This window comes from Atractosteus spatula, chromosome 9 (assembly GCF_055471065.1).
Source record: "Atractosteus spatula isolate fAtrSpa1 chromosome 9, fAtrSpa1.hap1, whole genome shotgun sequence".
Taxonomy (NCBI): Eukaryota; Metazoa; Chordata; class Actinopteri; order Semionotiformes; family Lepisosteidae; genus Atractosteus; species Atractosteus spatula.
In genome coordinates, this window is record NC_142714.1 from 4,843,998 (window position 1) to 4,862,130 (window position 18,133).

The 18,133-nt window shown below is 36.9% G+C and overlaps 1 protein-coding gene across 1 annotated transcript in view; it reads left to right on the top strand.

The window, feature by feature from the left end:
• The first annotated feature begins 6,053 nt into the window (after positions 1-6,053).
• ttc6 (tetratricopeptide repeat domain 6) overlaps positions 6,054-18,133 on the top strand; it is a 36,671-nt gene continuing 24,591 nt past the window's right edge. The window contains 13 exon segments of the mRNA XM_088925111.1: positions 6,054-6,848; positions 7,296-7,409; positions 8,385-8,594; positions 8,823-8,953; positions 10,919-11,098; positions 12,718-12,877; positions 13,142-13,246; positions 14,272-14,684; positions 15,217-15,709; positions 16,208-16,337; positions 16,930-17,105; positions 17,398-17,534; positions 17,848-18,017. Of these exon segments, the coding sequence (XP_088781237.1) occupies positions 6,054-6,848; positions 7,296-7,409; positions 8,385-8,594; positions 8,823-8,953; positions 10,919-11,098; positions 12,718-12,877; positions 13,142-13,246; positions 14,272-14,684; positions 15,217-15,709; positions 16,208-16,337; positions 16,930-17,105; positions 17,398-17,534; positions 17,848-18,017 (3,214 nt within the window).

An 18,133-nucleotide genomic window follows, 5' to 3' on the forward strand; every position in this document is an offset into this window, starting at 1 on the left:
GTTTCACACTTAATAGCATGTATACAGAAAGGCAAAACCGCAATAAAGCACGTGAATGTCATTGAAATGGAAGTACCGCATTGACAAAAAAGATCACATTCCACGTCTAATATCAAAAGAACAATTCATGCCTTTTAATTATTACAGTTATCTGAAATGTACACTGCGAGGCATTATACACAGTTCTCAGTGCTGCCTATTGCAAATATTAATTAAAACCAGTTACTTTATTAGGTTTCTCTATTTCAATAGTTGTCATTTTGCCTAGTAGAATATCCTTCTTTTTCGATACTACGCATTTTTAAAATTAAAAAATAAAACGATGTATTTTAAATATCACTAGACGTCTTTAAAGTTAATATAGTGTTAACTGTAAAACAAGCATTAAACAAGGAATATTGTAACCAAAGGGTTTAAAAGACTTAACAGCGCCTCCTAAAGCAAAACAATCTATCTAAAACGCACCAGAAAAGTATTTTTTTTACTATTTATAGTCTCGATATTAAAATCTAATGCCTTATAAACTGAATGGACAACTATCGTTCCGCACAACATATTAATCATCGACTTTTTAAAATATGAGTTAATACGTTAATCGAGGAACAAAAAATTATTTCTGCAATATGGGTTTGCAGGTGTGTAGCATCATTTCTGACTAGGACACAGCAGGGCCGAGAGGCCTTCAGCAGACAGACGGAAAGAAAGAGAGTTTGGGAATGTCTAAATACTCATATAATGAAGCGATTTCAAAACGTCTAGCTTCTTACATCCTATAAAGTCTAAACATAGAGTCGACTAACGGCCGCTTATTAAATACGAGTTTTAGGCAGCGTCTATTTATATTTAAAATGAGTTTTTTTTGTTTTCATTCATGCTGAAAACTGTAGTTCTTTCGATCTCAGTAGGCCTGCTGTACCGGAGGCGGCCATCGTGTGCTTGGAGCAGGCGTCGTGTTAGCAACCTCTCTCAGTCCAAATCTCCTGCTTTGCGCACACTGTTTAACATAGGGCACGGGATTCTCTTTTTACTGTAAATCAATTTATGTGTGAGTAACAAGGGTGATTATCACCCGGGATAGGATTAGCTCCCAATGATCTGACTGTATGAGTGTGGAGAATCGATTTCAGCAAAACAAATAAAATATTTACAAGCCAGGCTGCAGATGTTAATTTTGCAATAGGCCTGGTGGAAATAGAATAACATATACTAAATAAAATCGGGCTGATAGGTTATCCATTTCTGTTATTTATCTGAATGATCGAAGACTTAGGGTTGTGAATGTTTTATTTGATCTAATTTCTTCTGCATTTGAAAAGTATGTGAAACCAAGTAATTTAAGGTATGGAGTTCGTTCCGTAGACTTAAGACTACGTGGGTTCTGGCGCTTGACTTAACAAACGCATCAAGAGCAGCAGAATTAAGTTAATATGCGTAAAAAAAACTTCACGCAGCATATAAATCAAGGGATTTAACAATAGTTTTGTGCGACAATCCACAATACGCTTTTAATTAATTCTAATATTAAAGACAAGCTTTTGTTAAACAAATTAGGCTAATACTTATACATATTTAGATTTCCTAGTGTAAACACTGGAGGGTCCTGGTACAGAATAAAAATAAAACTGCCAGGCCTCTTTAAAACACTGGTGTTAAATCTAATTAAGTTAACAAGCAACCTTTATCTGGTTATTTTAATGGCAATCGTTTAAATAATATTCCAAGTGTTATCAGAGTAGGACAATACTGTTTTATCGTGGGCATGTCCAATGTTTGAAAAGCGCAGTGTGAACTGAAATCCTTAATAAGACGCTTAAAAGTTCTTTGTGTTAAGAAATATTTTGACCGCAACGCGACCAGAACAGAGCACGTAAGGTGAGATTTGTTTCTGAGCGCTTTGAGGACCGGTTCACTGACTTAGACAAGCTATTCACGAAGACATCCTAACACAGGCTCAGGGCTTTGCTACATATGAATCCCAGGCAGCAACTTCTTACTGAAGCTTCACAAAAAACGAGCTCCACTTAGCAAACTGTTTATTTCCCCCCCAAAGTCAACCCATTCGTTTAACTTACCGATACGTTTATTTCAACTGAACTGGCTGGGACAGCGCAACAGGCGGTAGTGGTTATTGATATTCTTTCTTGGTTGTGGTGGTGTTTAGTGTTGTATTTTTTTGTTTTTGGTATAACGTACGGCTTACCATCATATTTGATTAGGCGTTCATAACATAACATAACATAACATAACATAACATAACATAACATAACATAACATAGCCTCAATAACGGCAAGTCATGATATTATCACATTCCTGCTTTCACGTATTTTGTCGTCAAGATTAAACATCGAATTTTTATTCTTTATTATGCTTAAAATAACGACTAACTAAACGCAAAACTTAGGTCTATCACACGAGTCATTTGTTAGCGTATGTGTGAATATACGCGTGTCTAAAAATGCACCAATACATCTGTAATCCCATATAAAAATGTTTGAAAACATTTGATCGTTGCTGTAAGGTTACGCATTTTGAATGTACTTGTTTAGAACATTCATTCATCCCCGTTCTCCTCCTCCTCCTCAGTTTCTGTCTATAATGATAACAATGATGTGAATAGGTCTATACTCTTATTACATGTAGTTCACTGTAGTCAGGATTTCCTCCTGACCTCTTCAGTGCGTTGTAAATGTTGCATTTAATTAATCATTCTGCAACTTCGAAGGCAACGTGGAAGAAACGAAACAAACGGTTTAATAATAAAAAAAACAGAGTTTCTGTTCAGTAACAACCAGTAACAACACTGGTTCAGTAGGAGGCACGGAGTGGGTTGTGTCTCAGATAGTGTGGGCTTTGTGTGAAATCGCCTTCCGTGGCTCCTTAAACGCGACCGTGTATTGAATAAAGCGCTTAGAAAATGGGTGGATGTTTCGTAAAAAAAAAACCTCACATATATTACCAATAATGTCGATAGAGAGAAATAAAGGTGTCAGGGCAATATAACACATTTTTTCGATTCCAATCGAAACGTTTTTTTTTGCGATACTTTTTGGAAGGATCTTTAATTGGCAGTGTACGTGCCAGCACATATTGTTGCTTGATTTTATTCTTTCAAACTTGGATTATTAAAACACATTAACTTAAAAAATAAAAATGATAATTATTCGTTGCTAACAAATTGGATTTCTATTAAATAGAGTAATAAATTACCTCTGTGTATTAGAGCTGTGAAATCTTAACAGATCTGGTGTTTTAGTGCCAATTTAACTAATCACGCTGAATACATTTTTGATTATTTACAAAGACACAGAGAAATGATCGGTTTAAGTATAGCCCAAGAACTTCAGTAAAAAAAAAGAAAGAAATTTGCGATTAATTTGTCATTTAGTACAGGGGTTACCCGTGTCTTGGCCTTTCACGCTGTGGTGTGACAGGAAATGTGGACCTTTATGATGAATGCCCAGATAATTAGCATAATTTAAAAATGAGTGACTCAATAAATAAAACACGAGATTAGGGTAGAGTGTTCAGAGGCCCCCTGCGTGCCCAGGGCGTGGCGCGATTTTGAAGATCATCGACTGTCCGGTATTGCAGAAATCAAGCCGATACACAAAATGGAAGCAGTAGGCCTTTTATAAGTTTTTATTTTTTAAAACCTTTATGTCTGGCATAAATGATATACTTGAATGATTTTTTTCAGTACAAGACAAGTCCCAAACATTCATCCACCTGATGAGCTTTTTCAGCACCACGGACAGGTCTTCCAAATAAATAAAACGGCCAATCCATTATTCTGTTAATATTTTTTAAAAAATGTCCAGACGAAAGGTTTATGTTTTCACATTTAAATAAATTAAGCTACAAATTCGATTATAGGAACCTGAAGCAAAAAGGTTAAGAAAAACTGGAAACTGACACGATCCCTCTGGTGGTATTTATATCGCAGCTTTGTCCCTATTAAAAAGGCCTGCATTTTAACCCGGTCTTTTTCACCGCCCCAAGATTAGCATATCCCAAGGTTATATATCTTGGTATTTATCTGTTTTATTATTTTATTACATTATTACATCATCTACAGAGAGAGGAGAAAAACAAAACAGTCAAGTGAATTTCAAACGTAGTATCCCGTGAAGCGCACAGCAAATCCCAGTAAGATGTATTTAGAGTTTCCGGCGCAGTAGTGGGAAATATTTTGTAAGATTTACCCAACCCACGTTTTTTAAAAGAGCTGAAGGCGTATTTTAATGGGATCTAGAAAACAGTGTCTTTTCCTCGTATCTTCCTTTTTGTTTTGGCCGTAGTCCGAGCTCCTACTGTGCTCTCAGACAGTCCGGACTAATCAAACCTTTCCACGTGAGCCAGCGCCAGTTGTCTGGTTGCTAGGAGACTTGCTGCACTTTCTGTTTACTGCGCGCAGACATCCAGGCCTCCTGGACAGAAAAAGGCATAAAATGTAGTTATACATGCCGATACAGACGTTCGCGGGGAGACATAACTTTAGGGGCCGCAAGCAGTTGACGATTTCGAATTACTGCCCGATAGTACCGCGTTTTTCAATGTCCAGGTAAGGTACTTTACAGGATTGTAAATATTCTTGAAGGAAACTGAGAAATTTGCTTTGATGCAAGCACTTTGGAGAGAAAAAAACCGAAGGAGGAATCGGAGCCACGCAAGATGCAGAACTCTGACACTGCGACAGTACCTAATGCCTGAAAAACATTTTACAGTTATAGAACAGTATAAGAGGTAGCTTAATCATAAACCAGCACATGCTTTATTTGGATCCGGAGCCAGAGTTTGCGTTGTTAAGACTGGCGCAAAATAGGGACTAAAAATAAGATTAGATATGTTTGCTTAATCCCCGCTTTGCGCCGGTGCTTGCCGGCTCTCCCGCGACACTGAATAGGATGAAAATGGATGGATGTTTACTTAACTTTATTTAAGATGTAAACTTTTGCCAAAGCACGACCTGCTTTGATTTTCTTGTCCTAAATTAAACTATGAATATGCGTGTGGAGATTACTTCAGTGCTGCTCGGCATGTTCTGAATCTGCAAACTAGAGGAAACAAAGATGAATTGAAGAGGATGCACCCGCAGTAGCTACAATATTGGGCAATGCAATGGACAGATGTGGGGGAGATCTCTGCTTCTCTAACTCCAGATACACTTCTTTGATACAATTGCAAGCTAAAGATTTCTTATGCATTAAGAAAGGAAAAGTCTTGGTTGCTGTTTTTGGTCAGTAACTTGTTAACATGTTGATACAAATGTTTTCAAGAATAGTTATGGGGAAAAAGTATTTATAGACATACATATCGGTACAAACATTTTACAGGATTAATTAGTAGATACATACCAGAAAAAAACAACCCAACAGGAAATACAGTACGGTACAAACTCAGCTAGACTGTGAAAGCCATTAAACAAGTGCAGAAAACACATGTATGTAGTCAAATTAAACAAGTACTATGCTTTAATAAAGTGCTTGAAAACAGTTGCATTAGACAGCTGTAGACTGTTACTCATAAAGGAAGAAATAAAAAGAAACCCAAATGCTTTCACATGGCTATTAATAATACTACTTCTTCAACTGCTGCTACTAAATCTCTATATTTCTGTGTCTTCAGGGGTATAAGGCTAGGAAAAAACAATTGAAGTATGGCAGGAAATCAGAGGAAGCTGTTAAGCCATAGTGAAGAACCGAAGCTGAGAAAGGAGCTTGAGAGCTTACACAAGCAGTCTCAGCAGGATTTTCTTCATTTCAAGCAGATGATCAGCAATTCTTATCGAAATATGAGTTTCCCGACTATACTGCTGGATTCCTCACCAGATCAATCCCATACGACAAACACTGAACCTCTCAGGGGACTTCACAGTCATCAAAGTACCCTTGAAAATAAAAGCACAATTATTTCTAGTAAGTTGTTTGGCCCAGACAATATTCAGGAAGGCATTTTGAAATCCCCAATTGCCTCACTTCCAAAAGAACTGAAGAAGGAAAATGTCCAGAACCATATGGCTGTAAGTAAGGAGGCAAATCATCATGTACCTGTTATGAGTTTGCAAAGCTGCCAGAAAGAGTCCAGATATACTAGAAATAAAAGCCAGAGCAGTGCAGCCCTGAAGCCAGCTATTGCTCAACAAGTGGGAACTACAAAAATTGTTTTACTGTCAAAACGACCTGAGCCACCTCAGAAACCCAAATCAGTACAACCAGCGACTCGAGGGACTCGGACCAGAGTACGTGCTCCGGTGACACCTGCTGCAGAAGAGTTGGGATCAGCTACAATGAAAAACCAGCTACATAGGAACAAGCGAAGAGGGACATGTGTAACAGTCCCACGAGTCTTGAGCTCTGACAGTAGCGATGAGAGTGAAAATAATGACGATTCTCGCTCCGAAGACTCTGACGAAAGTGCGTGCTCAGAAGGTCACCGGAAGCACAGAGGAAAGGTTGGAAAGAAGAGGAGGAAAGTGAGGACGGAGAGCCATCCCTCTGCACTGCATCAGCAGCCAACATCTGTTGACAATGGAAACTCTGCGAGCCGGCAAAGCACCGTGGGATCCAGCCACGCTCATAGTGTGAGGTCTGCTTCAGAGCTGCTGGAGGAGGCTATAGACATAGCTAGAACAGATGCCTCAGTGAATGAGAAATACTTCCAGCAGAGACAGCCAGAAGGGTCCACGTTAACAGCAAAGACACTGGTTAGGGACAGTGCGAGAACTGTGGATGAAATATTTGCATCTCTGCAGTCCGGGAACAACACAGACTCCCTCTCGGCATCGGACCAGATGATCAAAGAGCTCATGGAGAGAGTGCTTGGCCACAGCTATAGTAGTGAATGTGAGGTAAGTCAATTGGAACAAGACAGGCGCTCAGGTCAACATCGTTTAGAATTTGATATTACTGCGTGTTGTAATAGAGAAGATAGGAATAGAATACTGTTTCTTTTCAGTGCTTTTTGCTTCTTAATCTGCTGAGGATGCCATTTACATTGTGAGTTGTATGCTTAAATGTTTAGACTGTTGGGATGTTTTAAAAGCTTATTGTCTCTGTTTTGAGAATGGAAATGGTTTGTTGTGGAAATCTAAATCAAAAAGTTAAGCTGTTTCACCAAAACAGAAGACAGTATAAACCAATAATACCCTTTTCTATATTTCCTTTGAAATTTACAATGCATACACCAAACATTCAAAAAATGTACGTCCTGCAAAGGGATTGCTAATTTCTTTCTTATGTTCTCGCACTTTGAAGGCAGATAATGTCTATACCATTTTCTGTTTGAAAATCTACAGGAAAGTGTTTCAAAAGATGATTCAACAAATGAATCAAAGCTGATAAAAAGTGAAGGACCTGAAAGGAGTGAAGCAGAAGATTTAAAGGAAGATGTCGATGGCAGGCCAGTGCAGGTAATGTAAACATTAAGTGCGTGCTGCATATTCTATAGTGAATTATTCTCCAAGTTTTCATGTTACTGCACAGCGCCTAAATTAAGACAAAAGTATTTAATAAGTATTTGTTTTTAAATAGATAATTTGTTATTATTTGTAAATAGATTAAAAAAACAACAGTTGAAGCGTGGTTGGTTTTTCACAAAGGTCACTTACTTCAGTGGTATCACTATTTCATTCAGACTATAATGCCTATCATTATACTCCACTAATACAGGACTCTAAAATCACCACCTGCTCCATTACTCCCCAGAGCTCTTCCTAAATGGCAACTCAAAAGTTTAACATAAAAGTGAGAACATATTCGACAGGCATTATTTTCACAGGGGATAGCTTTCTTAATTAGTTACCATGCTGTGGTGATTCTTATGTTGTCTTGTTAAGCCTAACAGCGTCCTGTTCATTATTTGGTTCGAGATCAAGTGATCTTTCTATTCCTGCAATGCTAAAATGGAATATTAAGTAAATATTAAGTATTATATTTAGACTTTTAATTATTATTTCCAACCTTATATACTGTAGAAGATAGTTATTTAATTCAATTCTGGTGGTTAAGAAGCACAAAAAAATGTTAAAATTATAGAGTATTGGCACAACACTTGAACTGACAGATCGTGACTTTGCAAAGAAAATACAATTGCAACTACATCAAGTGCTATGATTTCTAATAGTTACAACATATGTGGATTTTTTTGTCAATGGAACATTCTCCTTTCTCATTTTGTGACGAAGAGTGAAGTGCGACAAATGAAAACAAATCAGAAAATGAGTTTCTATCACTGTTTTAACTTAATAAATAGTTAAATTTTGATGTACAAAATTGACTGTAGGTAATGCAGATACACAAGAATGTTCCTCTAGCTCATAATGTTTCAAAACAGGAAGCCTCACGACTCACAGTAATTTATTAATGTTCAATATTTTTTTTGCCAGCCTCCAGATGCATTAAAAGATGACATTTCACATCAAAATATCCCCATGAAAATTATTCAGAAAAAAGATCCAGCTGGAGTGTCACCAGTTACACATATTTCATCTGATGTTTCCTTGGCATTCAAAGAGGGCTCTTCCCAGATTATGTCTCCAGAAGATTTTTCATTCAGCCAAGAGGATAATATTAGCGGAATAGAACTTCCTAAACAGGTACAGTTATGTCATGTCATTTGCCAGACCACTTTATACCATAGGTACAGTTATATGATAGTTTAATATTTCAGTGTACTACCTAATGCACTGGTTAACATTTCAATAAGTATGCTTTGCTTCCTTTATGGGAAAAAATACATAGAAAGTTTTTTTTTATAATTTGGAGATATTATTAAAGATTTTTGTTGTTTTGAGTTTGTAAAATCCTTTTTGTTGTTCTTGAAGGTGACATATTCGGATATAATTCATGTGAAGGGACAGCGAGTGTCAACTACAGGCGAACAGCAAACAGCAATATGGAAAAGTGAACCAATGGAGCACATTTCCTTTTTGGCAACATGGACTCCAAAAATTCAGTAATACTTTAAAAACAGTACTGTTTATTTTCATGTGGATAATTCAAATGTTCTTACAACTATCCTTTTCTCATTTGAATTTATTGGTGCAAACACACTTCTGTAAAGACCCCTCTTCAGTTTAGGTAATAGAGCTCAAATATATTCGCGTAATAGATGACAAGATCTGATGAGTCAACCTGTTTCTCCTTTGGACTTCATTTCTCGTTAAAAACTTTTTATGCATTTAAAATTTAAATGGAAAAAAAAACAAAGCATATTGTATTAATCTGGCTTTAAACCCTCTGTCAGGTTAAGGGAAATTGATTTAGCATTATCTCCAGCAGAATCTTAAGGCAGTGTTTTTAGAGCAGAATCACAAAGCTGGCTCATACTATCTAGAATCGCTGGTTGCAATAAATGACCTGTGGAACCTATCACTGTGCAATCTCTTCTCTGAACTGGGTACTACCTTGTCGGCTGCCTGCCAAGAGCCTCCGAAGCTTTTAGTGAGGAAACCTTTTTGCAGAGATTTACAAAGTTTCAGTGATTCTGTTAATGACTGTGCTGTCATCGTAACCTACAGCCCCTTCACTAGCATTCTGTGATAGAGTGTGTTCGGGAACAAGTCATTACTCAGCCTAATATACCTCAGGCTCCAATTGGTCTGCCTGGAGCCAGCTTGCAGAGAGTTACCTGTTATGACTCTTCCTTGTGAATGGCTCTTTTACAGCCTGCAAGTGGTGAGCTGCATTGACGCACCTTTTCTATTCTCTCCGCCCTTTCTGAGGTTAAAAAAACCCTTTTAATTATTAGCTTTTGTAGCCTGTTGAGGTCAGTGAAAGGTTTTCAGGATACGGAAGAGAGCCTTTATAAGGAATTGCCTTCAGATTGTAAACGGATAGCACTCTCAACTGAGTAGCTTAGAACATGCTCATGTTAAAAGAATGCTCTAATTTATGAAATAGGCCAATTGGCATTTAGGTGACCCTTTGCATGCAGTTACTTATCTGCTGGAGCCTGTGGTTCATTTATAAACAACATGACAATAAATCATTGATTGATACACGAAAGTGAACATGTTAACCTCTATAAATTGTTACTGACAGTTTAGCAATGGAGCAAAAGACAGGAATTTTTTCTAGATTGTCTTCAGCATATTACATGAAAGGGCCACACACACAGTTGTGCCTTTGTTTGTCTTTTGTTTCAAAGGATGATGAAATGTTAAGAGGAAAGAAATTTTGCACAAATAAACCTTTAACTTCTGCCAATACTATAGCAAAATGTTTTGCAAGCAGGGCCTGCAGTCCTTACTGCATGCCATATATAAAATTTGTGAGCAGTGTAATTCACAGACGGTTAAGTGTAGTGAATTTTAAACAGTTTTACTTACTTTCAAGGAGCCAAGAACAATGGTTTCATCAAAAATAAAATATGATTTAAACATAATTTCTTCCAATACTGTTCCTTTTTACATTTTAAGTTCCCAATGTGCTTGACTTTGTCTTGTCTTTTTTACTTGATATGACTCTGTCTTTAGCCAATTTCAAACTCCTTTTAAATGTTAAAGAAAACTTTTGTTTTCATAGATTATTTTAGTTATTTTTCTATACAGTTCCTGAAACATTAATAACTGTCTTTAATTTAATTAATGAAAACAATAATGAATATTATTAGAGAATAAGTAACAGGTTTATTCCATGCTGAAAAGAGAAGGAAGAAAACACAACGTTTCGGCTGTGAAGCCTTCTTGACATCAGGTGTCTTGACACCTGAAGAAGGCTCCACAGCCGAGACGTTGTGTTTTCTTTCTTCTCTTTTCAGCATGGAATAAACCTGTTACTTGTTCCTTTGCAGCCTACGCATGCTGACGCAGCTCCCCACCTGTATTATTAGAGAATGCTATGTGATTCTTTCTTTGAAAGAGTATGGATGTAAAGAGCTATCGTTTTCTATTTTAAAACTTGTCTTTTCCCTTAACAGGGCTAAGGAGTATAAAACCATCCACCATCTCTGTACTCCTCCGTTTAGCCAAGTTCTGCCTCTGGGTTTACAATTGGCTTCTCGGGTTTTTCATACTCCAAGCAAAATGCCCGCGGGTCCCTGGATTTTTCCACAGGTGGCAGCACTGAGTCTCATCACAGACCAGGCAGAGAAACGCAGGTAGAGAAATGCAGTTACGTTTTGCTTAATCTCCCATGGAAATGGAAAACAACTGCCAAGACAGTACACCCTTCTGTGATCAAATATGGATCCTTAAAAGTGAGAGGCAGAGAAGGCTTTTACTTAATCAGTCAGTCCGCACATAAAAGTTTACCCAGCACGCTTCTTTGTTTGGCATTTCATCACAAGCAGAGTCACACTTCAGGGCCTTGATGACCTGTCTGCCCAGCTCATTTCACTTGTGACAGGGCTACATACAGCTCTACCTGAGTGCCCCACCTATCCATTGTCTTTTTTTTTTTTAGTTAATCCTTGTGAAAACAAAACTCTGCCAATGCTGAAAGGTCATGAGGAGGGGAATTAGGGAGCCATTCCTTAACAAAGTGCATATCACTCAGAGGGCAGAGTGTTCTGAAGATATGGATGAATTCCTTAGGACAGATAATGTCTCCACCTGGTCACATGACCAGCACCAGCATTGCTTAGTTGTACAGCTGACTGTCTTCAGAAATTGTTTTTTGGACTGTTGCAAAAGCAAGCAACCTTTCATTGATTTTGTTGCCGTAATATCAACTTCAGTATAAGATACCGTAGGCAGCATTTATTCAATTAAATCATATTCCAAAAAGACATTTTAATCATGGGGTCCATTGGCTGTTACTTCTGTAATAACTCCAGGCTCATCTGAAAATAATAATAATAATAATAATAATTGCTTACACTTGTATAACGCTTTTCTGGACACTCCACTCAAAGCGCTTTACATGTAATGGGGACTCCCCTCCACCACCACCAGTGTGCAGCCCCACCTGGATGTTTAAATTTCTACTAAACCTGAGCAAAACATGTAACAAATGTGGGTACTGATTTTTTTATTTTCTACTTATTAATCTAAAAACTGCTGATGGCAATATCAAATTATCAGTATTGGGACTTTTTGAGACAGGTATTAAACAGATTAATAGTGTTACTTACAACTGTTTAATTAATTTAAAGAAAAGGAGACTTACTGAAGTACTTCAGTTGTGTCTACCATAGAAAGTACAGTCTCACTCCAGGATCTCGAGTGCGATACAATAATGTATACATCACGTTGCCAGCACAAGCTAAAAACAAGAGCTAAAATCTGTCTCTTGTCTCTTGAAATAATTTAACCACATTAAACAGCTCAGAATTTCATGAACATTATACTGTCCTCGTGGATATGACTTCTATTGTTTTGAACAACATAATATATAACATGGTACACAAACATGATATTCTTATTGTCATCTTTTGGCTTTATGGTATGAGAACAAACAATAATACTAAAAAGTGAGAGGGGCATCTCACTTTTCAAACACCAGAGAAATGAGTCCTCCAGAGATTGTTGCTAAAAAAACAACAGTCCTTCATTTCCCCACTAGGTGTCTCTAGATTTGTATGTATCTACTGTATCTTTTTGTAGTCCTGATTGACAAGTGTTGTGTTGAAAAGGGTTTTAATGTGACTGGGATTGTTTGGATTGTAGTAGCTCCCAGTATGAACTGGGTAGTATATTTAAATATTTATCATGCCCAAATAACGTGTTGATAATATTCTGAAATGATCTCTTTGATGTCTGTTTATTCTTGTTTCAGGATTCTATCAGAAGGAGGGACAAATTCAAAAGTCTCTGAAGCCAGTCCAGAGGATGGAGTTGTATGTCTGCCAGCACAGTCCCCAGAGAGTTTAGCTGAATGGCAAAGGATTGCAGAGTATTATATAGAAAGACCAAGGATGGTACTTTTAGGAAGACAGGTAAGGAAATAAGAAATATACTTGCCTGATGGTGTATATAGAAATAATGGCTATTTAATTACATTCAGTTCAGTTAAAAAAATGCTAAAAGTTTTAAATCTGCATGTTTTATGTGGTTTATTATATCTACCTGGCCTTTTGTTTCAATGCACTTCAATAAACAGTATTCAATGTGTGACACTCTTTTGTTCTTATGTCCTGTTAAATCAACTTTCTGCTGTTCTTACATTTTACACACATTTTTAAATGTATTTGTTTCCTTAGGCTTCCATGTACACAAATGAGTCAAGAATGCTTTGGCACCCAGCACCTCCAAAATTCACTTTTGCCCCTTCGTTCGTGCAGGACAAGTTATTTCCAAAGTACCAGGTACTCTGCAATTCTTATAGATTTTAGATTTAGCTTCAGCATAATATCTTAAGTTTGACTTCTTATTTATTGTGGCTTCTTTGCAGGAAACAAGAAACACTGTACTGAGCGAAGAGCTCTGTTGTGACCTGCAAGACAGGATTGAAACAGACTACAGCCTTTTGAATGTGGAACATAGAGCTTCAATGGTCTGTGTATTATGGATCTTATTTAGTTTCATTAGTTTTTCATTAGATGTATAGAGGAAACACTGTTGACGTATGTTGTTGACATTTTTATTGATAAAAGAATAGTGCATTTATTTACTCCAGAAGACACATGACTTATGTGCTAGTACAGACTTAGTCTTTGTACAAATCGCTTCATCAGATTTTCTGTTAGTGATTTAGAGAACGGAGCACATTCTGACCTGAAGTATTGTAGGTACTGTAAATTAACCAGCTAATGGATCAGATGAATGGCACAGTCTTAAGTGCACCAATTTAAAGCACAATAATCATATACACTTCATTGTGTCTCCCTTGAAATCTGTTTTCTTTAAGCAAGTTTAAAAACTATTATTAATATATCTTCTTTTACCTATAGGAGAATACTTTATTCCGAAGTTGCAGATCCTTGGTGAATTTAAGTTCGGCTGAAGAAACCTCTCTGCCTCTTTTACTGGATAGTGGTTCTAAGGTACAGTAGGATATTCATTAGCTATGTTTTATCATTTTTACAACATGGGAGGGTAGGCAGGAGTAGGGTATTAGAATTTAAGAGAGCACATTGATCAGATTGTGAAGCAATCACAAAATGATTGCCATATGATGGTTGTGAGCAATCACGTATGTGTAACAATCACATATGATAGGTATATAACATAGTTATATAATATTATATATGTAATTATACATAATAAATCTTCCATATAACAATATATATTTAAATTGTAGCCTTTAAAATTGTATTATTACCAATAAAGCAAACACCAAATGGAAAAAGAAACTTTAAGTCTTACATTGTTCTTGCTCCCTTTCATGCAGACTGTAATGAAAAGGTCCGAGTCGGCTCCGAATCTTTCTACAGGGCCAGAAACACTTTTGAAGGTGGCCGCTGATTTTAAAGCTGTCACAAAGGAGCTGGAGGCTGTGAAGAGGCAGTTCGCTCAGTTTAAGACGGTGACCACAGTAGAAACCTCAACAGTGCATATTTTGAACGAAACGTCGTCAACACAGTTGGTCCAAGCAGATGTTCCAGATCCTGTCAGTGGTCAAGTCCTAGTTTTGCAAAGAAAGGAGAAGGAAGATCTCTCCCCATCTGATGCAGCACGGAAAGCAGGAATGAAATACATCATATATCCAAGGAAGAAAGCCAAAAAAGAAACTAAGAAGCTTAGCCCCGAAAAGCTAGGTTTTGTACAGGAGAAATTAAACCAACCTCCAAGGACATTGTCAAGGTTCTGTCTTTTATGGATTTGTATGTGAGATAGAGACTTTTAAATAGTGCATGCTCTATAAAGTCTCAACATAAAATACAGAAATGTATCTGTGATAAACAGAATGCTTCCTAATTTAAATTTTTTGTACAGTATATCTGGAATACTTTGGGATTTTCAGTGGTACTCACTAAGTTAAATTCTCTAATTCTTACATAAACACATATCTTCAAATCTGCACTTTATAGCATTCTAAAATATAAAATATACATTGAAAATGATAATAATTCTATAAATAAATTCAGGATAAATATGGAGTAGACTGTATCGTCCACACCTTAAAATATGCCAGTGGAGTAAAAAGTACATACATATAGAGCTATGCTCAGTGCCTTTCCAAAGTTTGCAAAATCTTGGAATTGAATCAATAAACAAAAACTATACTCTCTTATTCGACTGTAAGGTTATGGTTTTGGAGAAATAAACAATAAAATGAATAAAATAACTTTATAGATACCCTGTCCCTGACTTGTCTTTTTGTTTTGTGATACAGGTCCGAGTCTTTGCCCAAGCTGCAGAGGAGAACAGATCGCTCTTTAAGGGCACCTGAGAAGATCCGGCACTCTAGAAGACCCAGTCTTCCCCTGCACCTGGATTTTGAAGAATTTGCTGAAGATCAAGGAGGAATCCCCAGGAGCATCGTTCCTAGAGAGTGGGCGAGGAATATTTGGAACTCCTGGTTCGACGAAGTGTTTCCCCCACCTGAAGAACATCCCGGAGTGGACTACTTCAGGCCCGACTTGCTGGGTATAAAAAACCCCAAAGACAAATCTCATGCTGACATGGACGTGCCAGTACCAGAAGAAGTGGACCTCTCCTCTACCCTCGATGAAGCAGTCACTACTGCCGATTTACAGGTTGAAGTGGAGAGGCTCACACAGCTTATATCCGAGAAGGAACTATCTAGTGCCATCCATTTATGCCGACGAGGAGCTCTCAATAAAAAACTAGGTCATCTTAACCTTGCACTGGAAGATCTTAATACAGTAAGTATCTTCTCATGTTGGTTAAGGGTAAAATGTCATCCTTTTACATTGTTGGTCATTGCTGAGATTATCATTGCAAAAGAACATTGTTATTCATTGGCTATTATGAATAACAGGGGCACCATGCTGAAACAATATATATATATATTACTCATGCTATTGAGGCAAAACACACAGTTAAAGTGGTCTCAAAAGTTAAGTTATGATTTAACCAAAGAACCTGAAATATTTGGGTTCAAACGCATGTAGTTTTTGAAAAGTTGCTTTTAAAAAATTAACTGTATTTGGGGCAAATATTTTCATACATTATTTTTTGATAACTTATTAGATTTAGATTCACAAAGATATTTAATAAAAATAAGATTTATTGTTTATTTTGAAATAATTTAAAAATGTAATCAGTAGTAAAGGCTCCAGAATGCCCGCTACTAGAATTAAGATTAGAAAAATAAGTGTATAAAAAAGATAAAAATTGGTTTAATTTGTGTGTTTTCATAGGCAATAAGAATAGAGCCACATTTGCTTGATGCATACTGGCATAGGCATAGCATTCATTTGCTAAAGAATAACCTTGAAAAAGCCTTGGATGACCTGAATTTCATAATAAAGCACAATAAAACCCATGCAGGTAAGTTAATTGTTTCCACAAACTGTATATGAAAATCTAGAAAACCGTGCAATCTTTTGTTCCATCAGTTATCTGCTAAACTGGCCTGATATGAATATATGCAGTTGTCTAGCTCCTTTAAAAATACAATATATGTACACAGTACATAAATTAATCCATTATCAGAAAACAGCCTCTGTCTCAGGGCGAATGTCACAGGAAACTGGAGTGTATCTCAGAGGCAGAGGGCCCAAAGTGGAACTGAGAGAACATCACTGCTCTTGACCTGGACTCTATTGCAGATAAAGAGGCAATTTTCAGTAGCTAGTCAAACCTAACTGGCATGTCTTCAGGAGGTGAGAGGCAAACAGCGCACCTGCAAAAACTTCACAGAATCATAGAGAGAACATACAAACTCTTCATATGAGCTCTACATACAAAATATATATTTTATAAAAAATCATAAATTGCTTAACCCATGATGCTATCAGTCCTTTTTTGTTTTATCTGATTTTAGTGTTTATTTTAGTGTTCATATCCAGACTTTTAATTCCAATGTATCTTTTTCTTGCTACAGTATGTATTATTTATTGTATTGTTCATTGTGTTCCAGATGCCTATAAATCAAAGGCAGAAATTTATCGAAAGAAAGGAGACAGTACATTGGCCATAATAAATTACACTCAGGCAATTAAATGCAGACCAGAAGATGACGAGAACTATTTTCGGAGGGCTGAGATGTATGAAAAGAGAAACGAAATTTTACTAGCAATGGAAGATTATGTGAAGGTTAGTGAATTCGTATTCGGTCATGAGTGTAACAAACCACCTTTTTAAAACCACTGTCATTCAGTGAGTCATACACTGTATTTGAAAAGGAAGAAAGAGGGAGAGAATATTGGCAATACTGAGCACACTGGGATAAGCAGACCTAGTTTTTAAAGGAGAAGTAATTAAATACAGGTAAAGAAAAGAGTAACCATGGGAACAATACATCTCAAAGAAGGTATATGTATTTAACAAGACAACCATTTTTAGAAAACTGTTTGGAATAATTGTTATTGTTTGTTCAATACTACAGACCTTCACAATCAATCCCAAAAGGACAGATGCTTTGATGATTCATGGCTTGCATTACTTTCGCAGTTCAAACTGGATGGTAGCTCTTTCTGATTTCACAGCTCTACTCCAGCAGGAACCTAACAATGCCCAAGCTAGGTAAGGCAAACATCCTCAAAAATCAAAATATTTTTAAAAAACTTTTTTACTGTTACTGGTTGTTGCTACATCTTTGCATGAAATTATCCAGAATATATTGATGCTGCACATAATGACGGGGGCATAAATCAGTTTTCTGATTTATTTCTCGTCACGTCATCAAACATGTTTGCGCAGGCATGATATAATAAAAGGGAAAATACATTTTTGTTTCTGATGAGAAAATTATTGATGTCAGTTTTTTGTCTGTTTTGTTATACTGTAATTACATCTGTATGTGAGGCTGATTGGTTGAATTAAAAAAATATTTTAGGACCTACCGGGGGAGAATATATGCCAAGTTGTGCCAATACCGAGAAGCCATAGAAGATCTGTCTGCAGCAGCTCATCTGGACCCCAGCAACTGGGTGGCCTTCTACTACAGAGGCTGCTTGCTGAGGAAGATTCACCCTGAGATGGCATTGAGGGACCTCAGTGTCTCTGGTATGGAGGAGTGTGTAAAGGGTTCAAATGGAGTAAAATGCAGATGTGCTGCACATCTGAAAAAACAGTGGACAAGCCAAATTAAATGCACGCCAAAAGTTTCAAACCCAGCATTT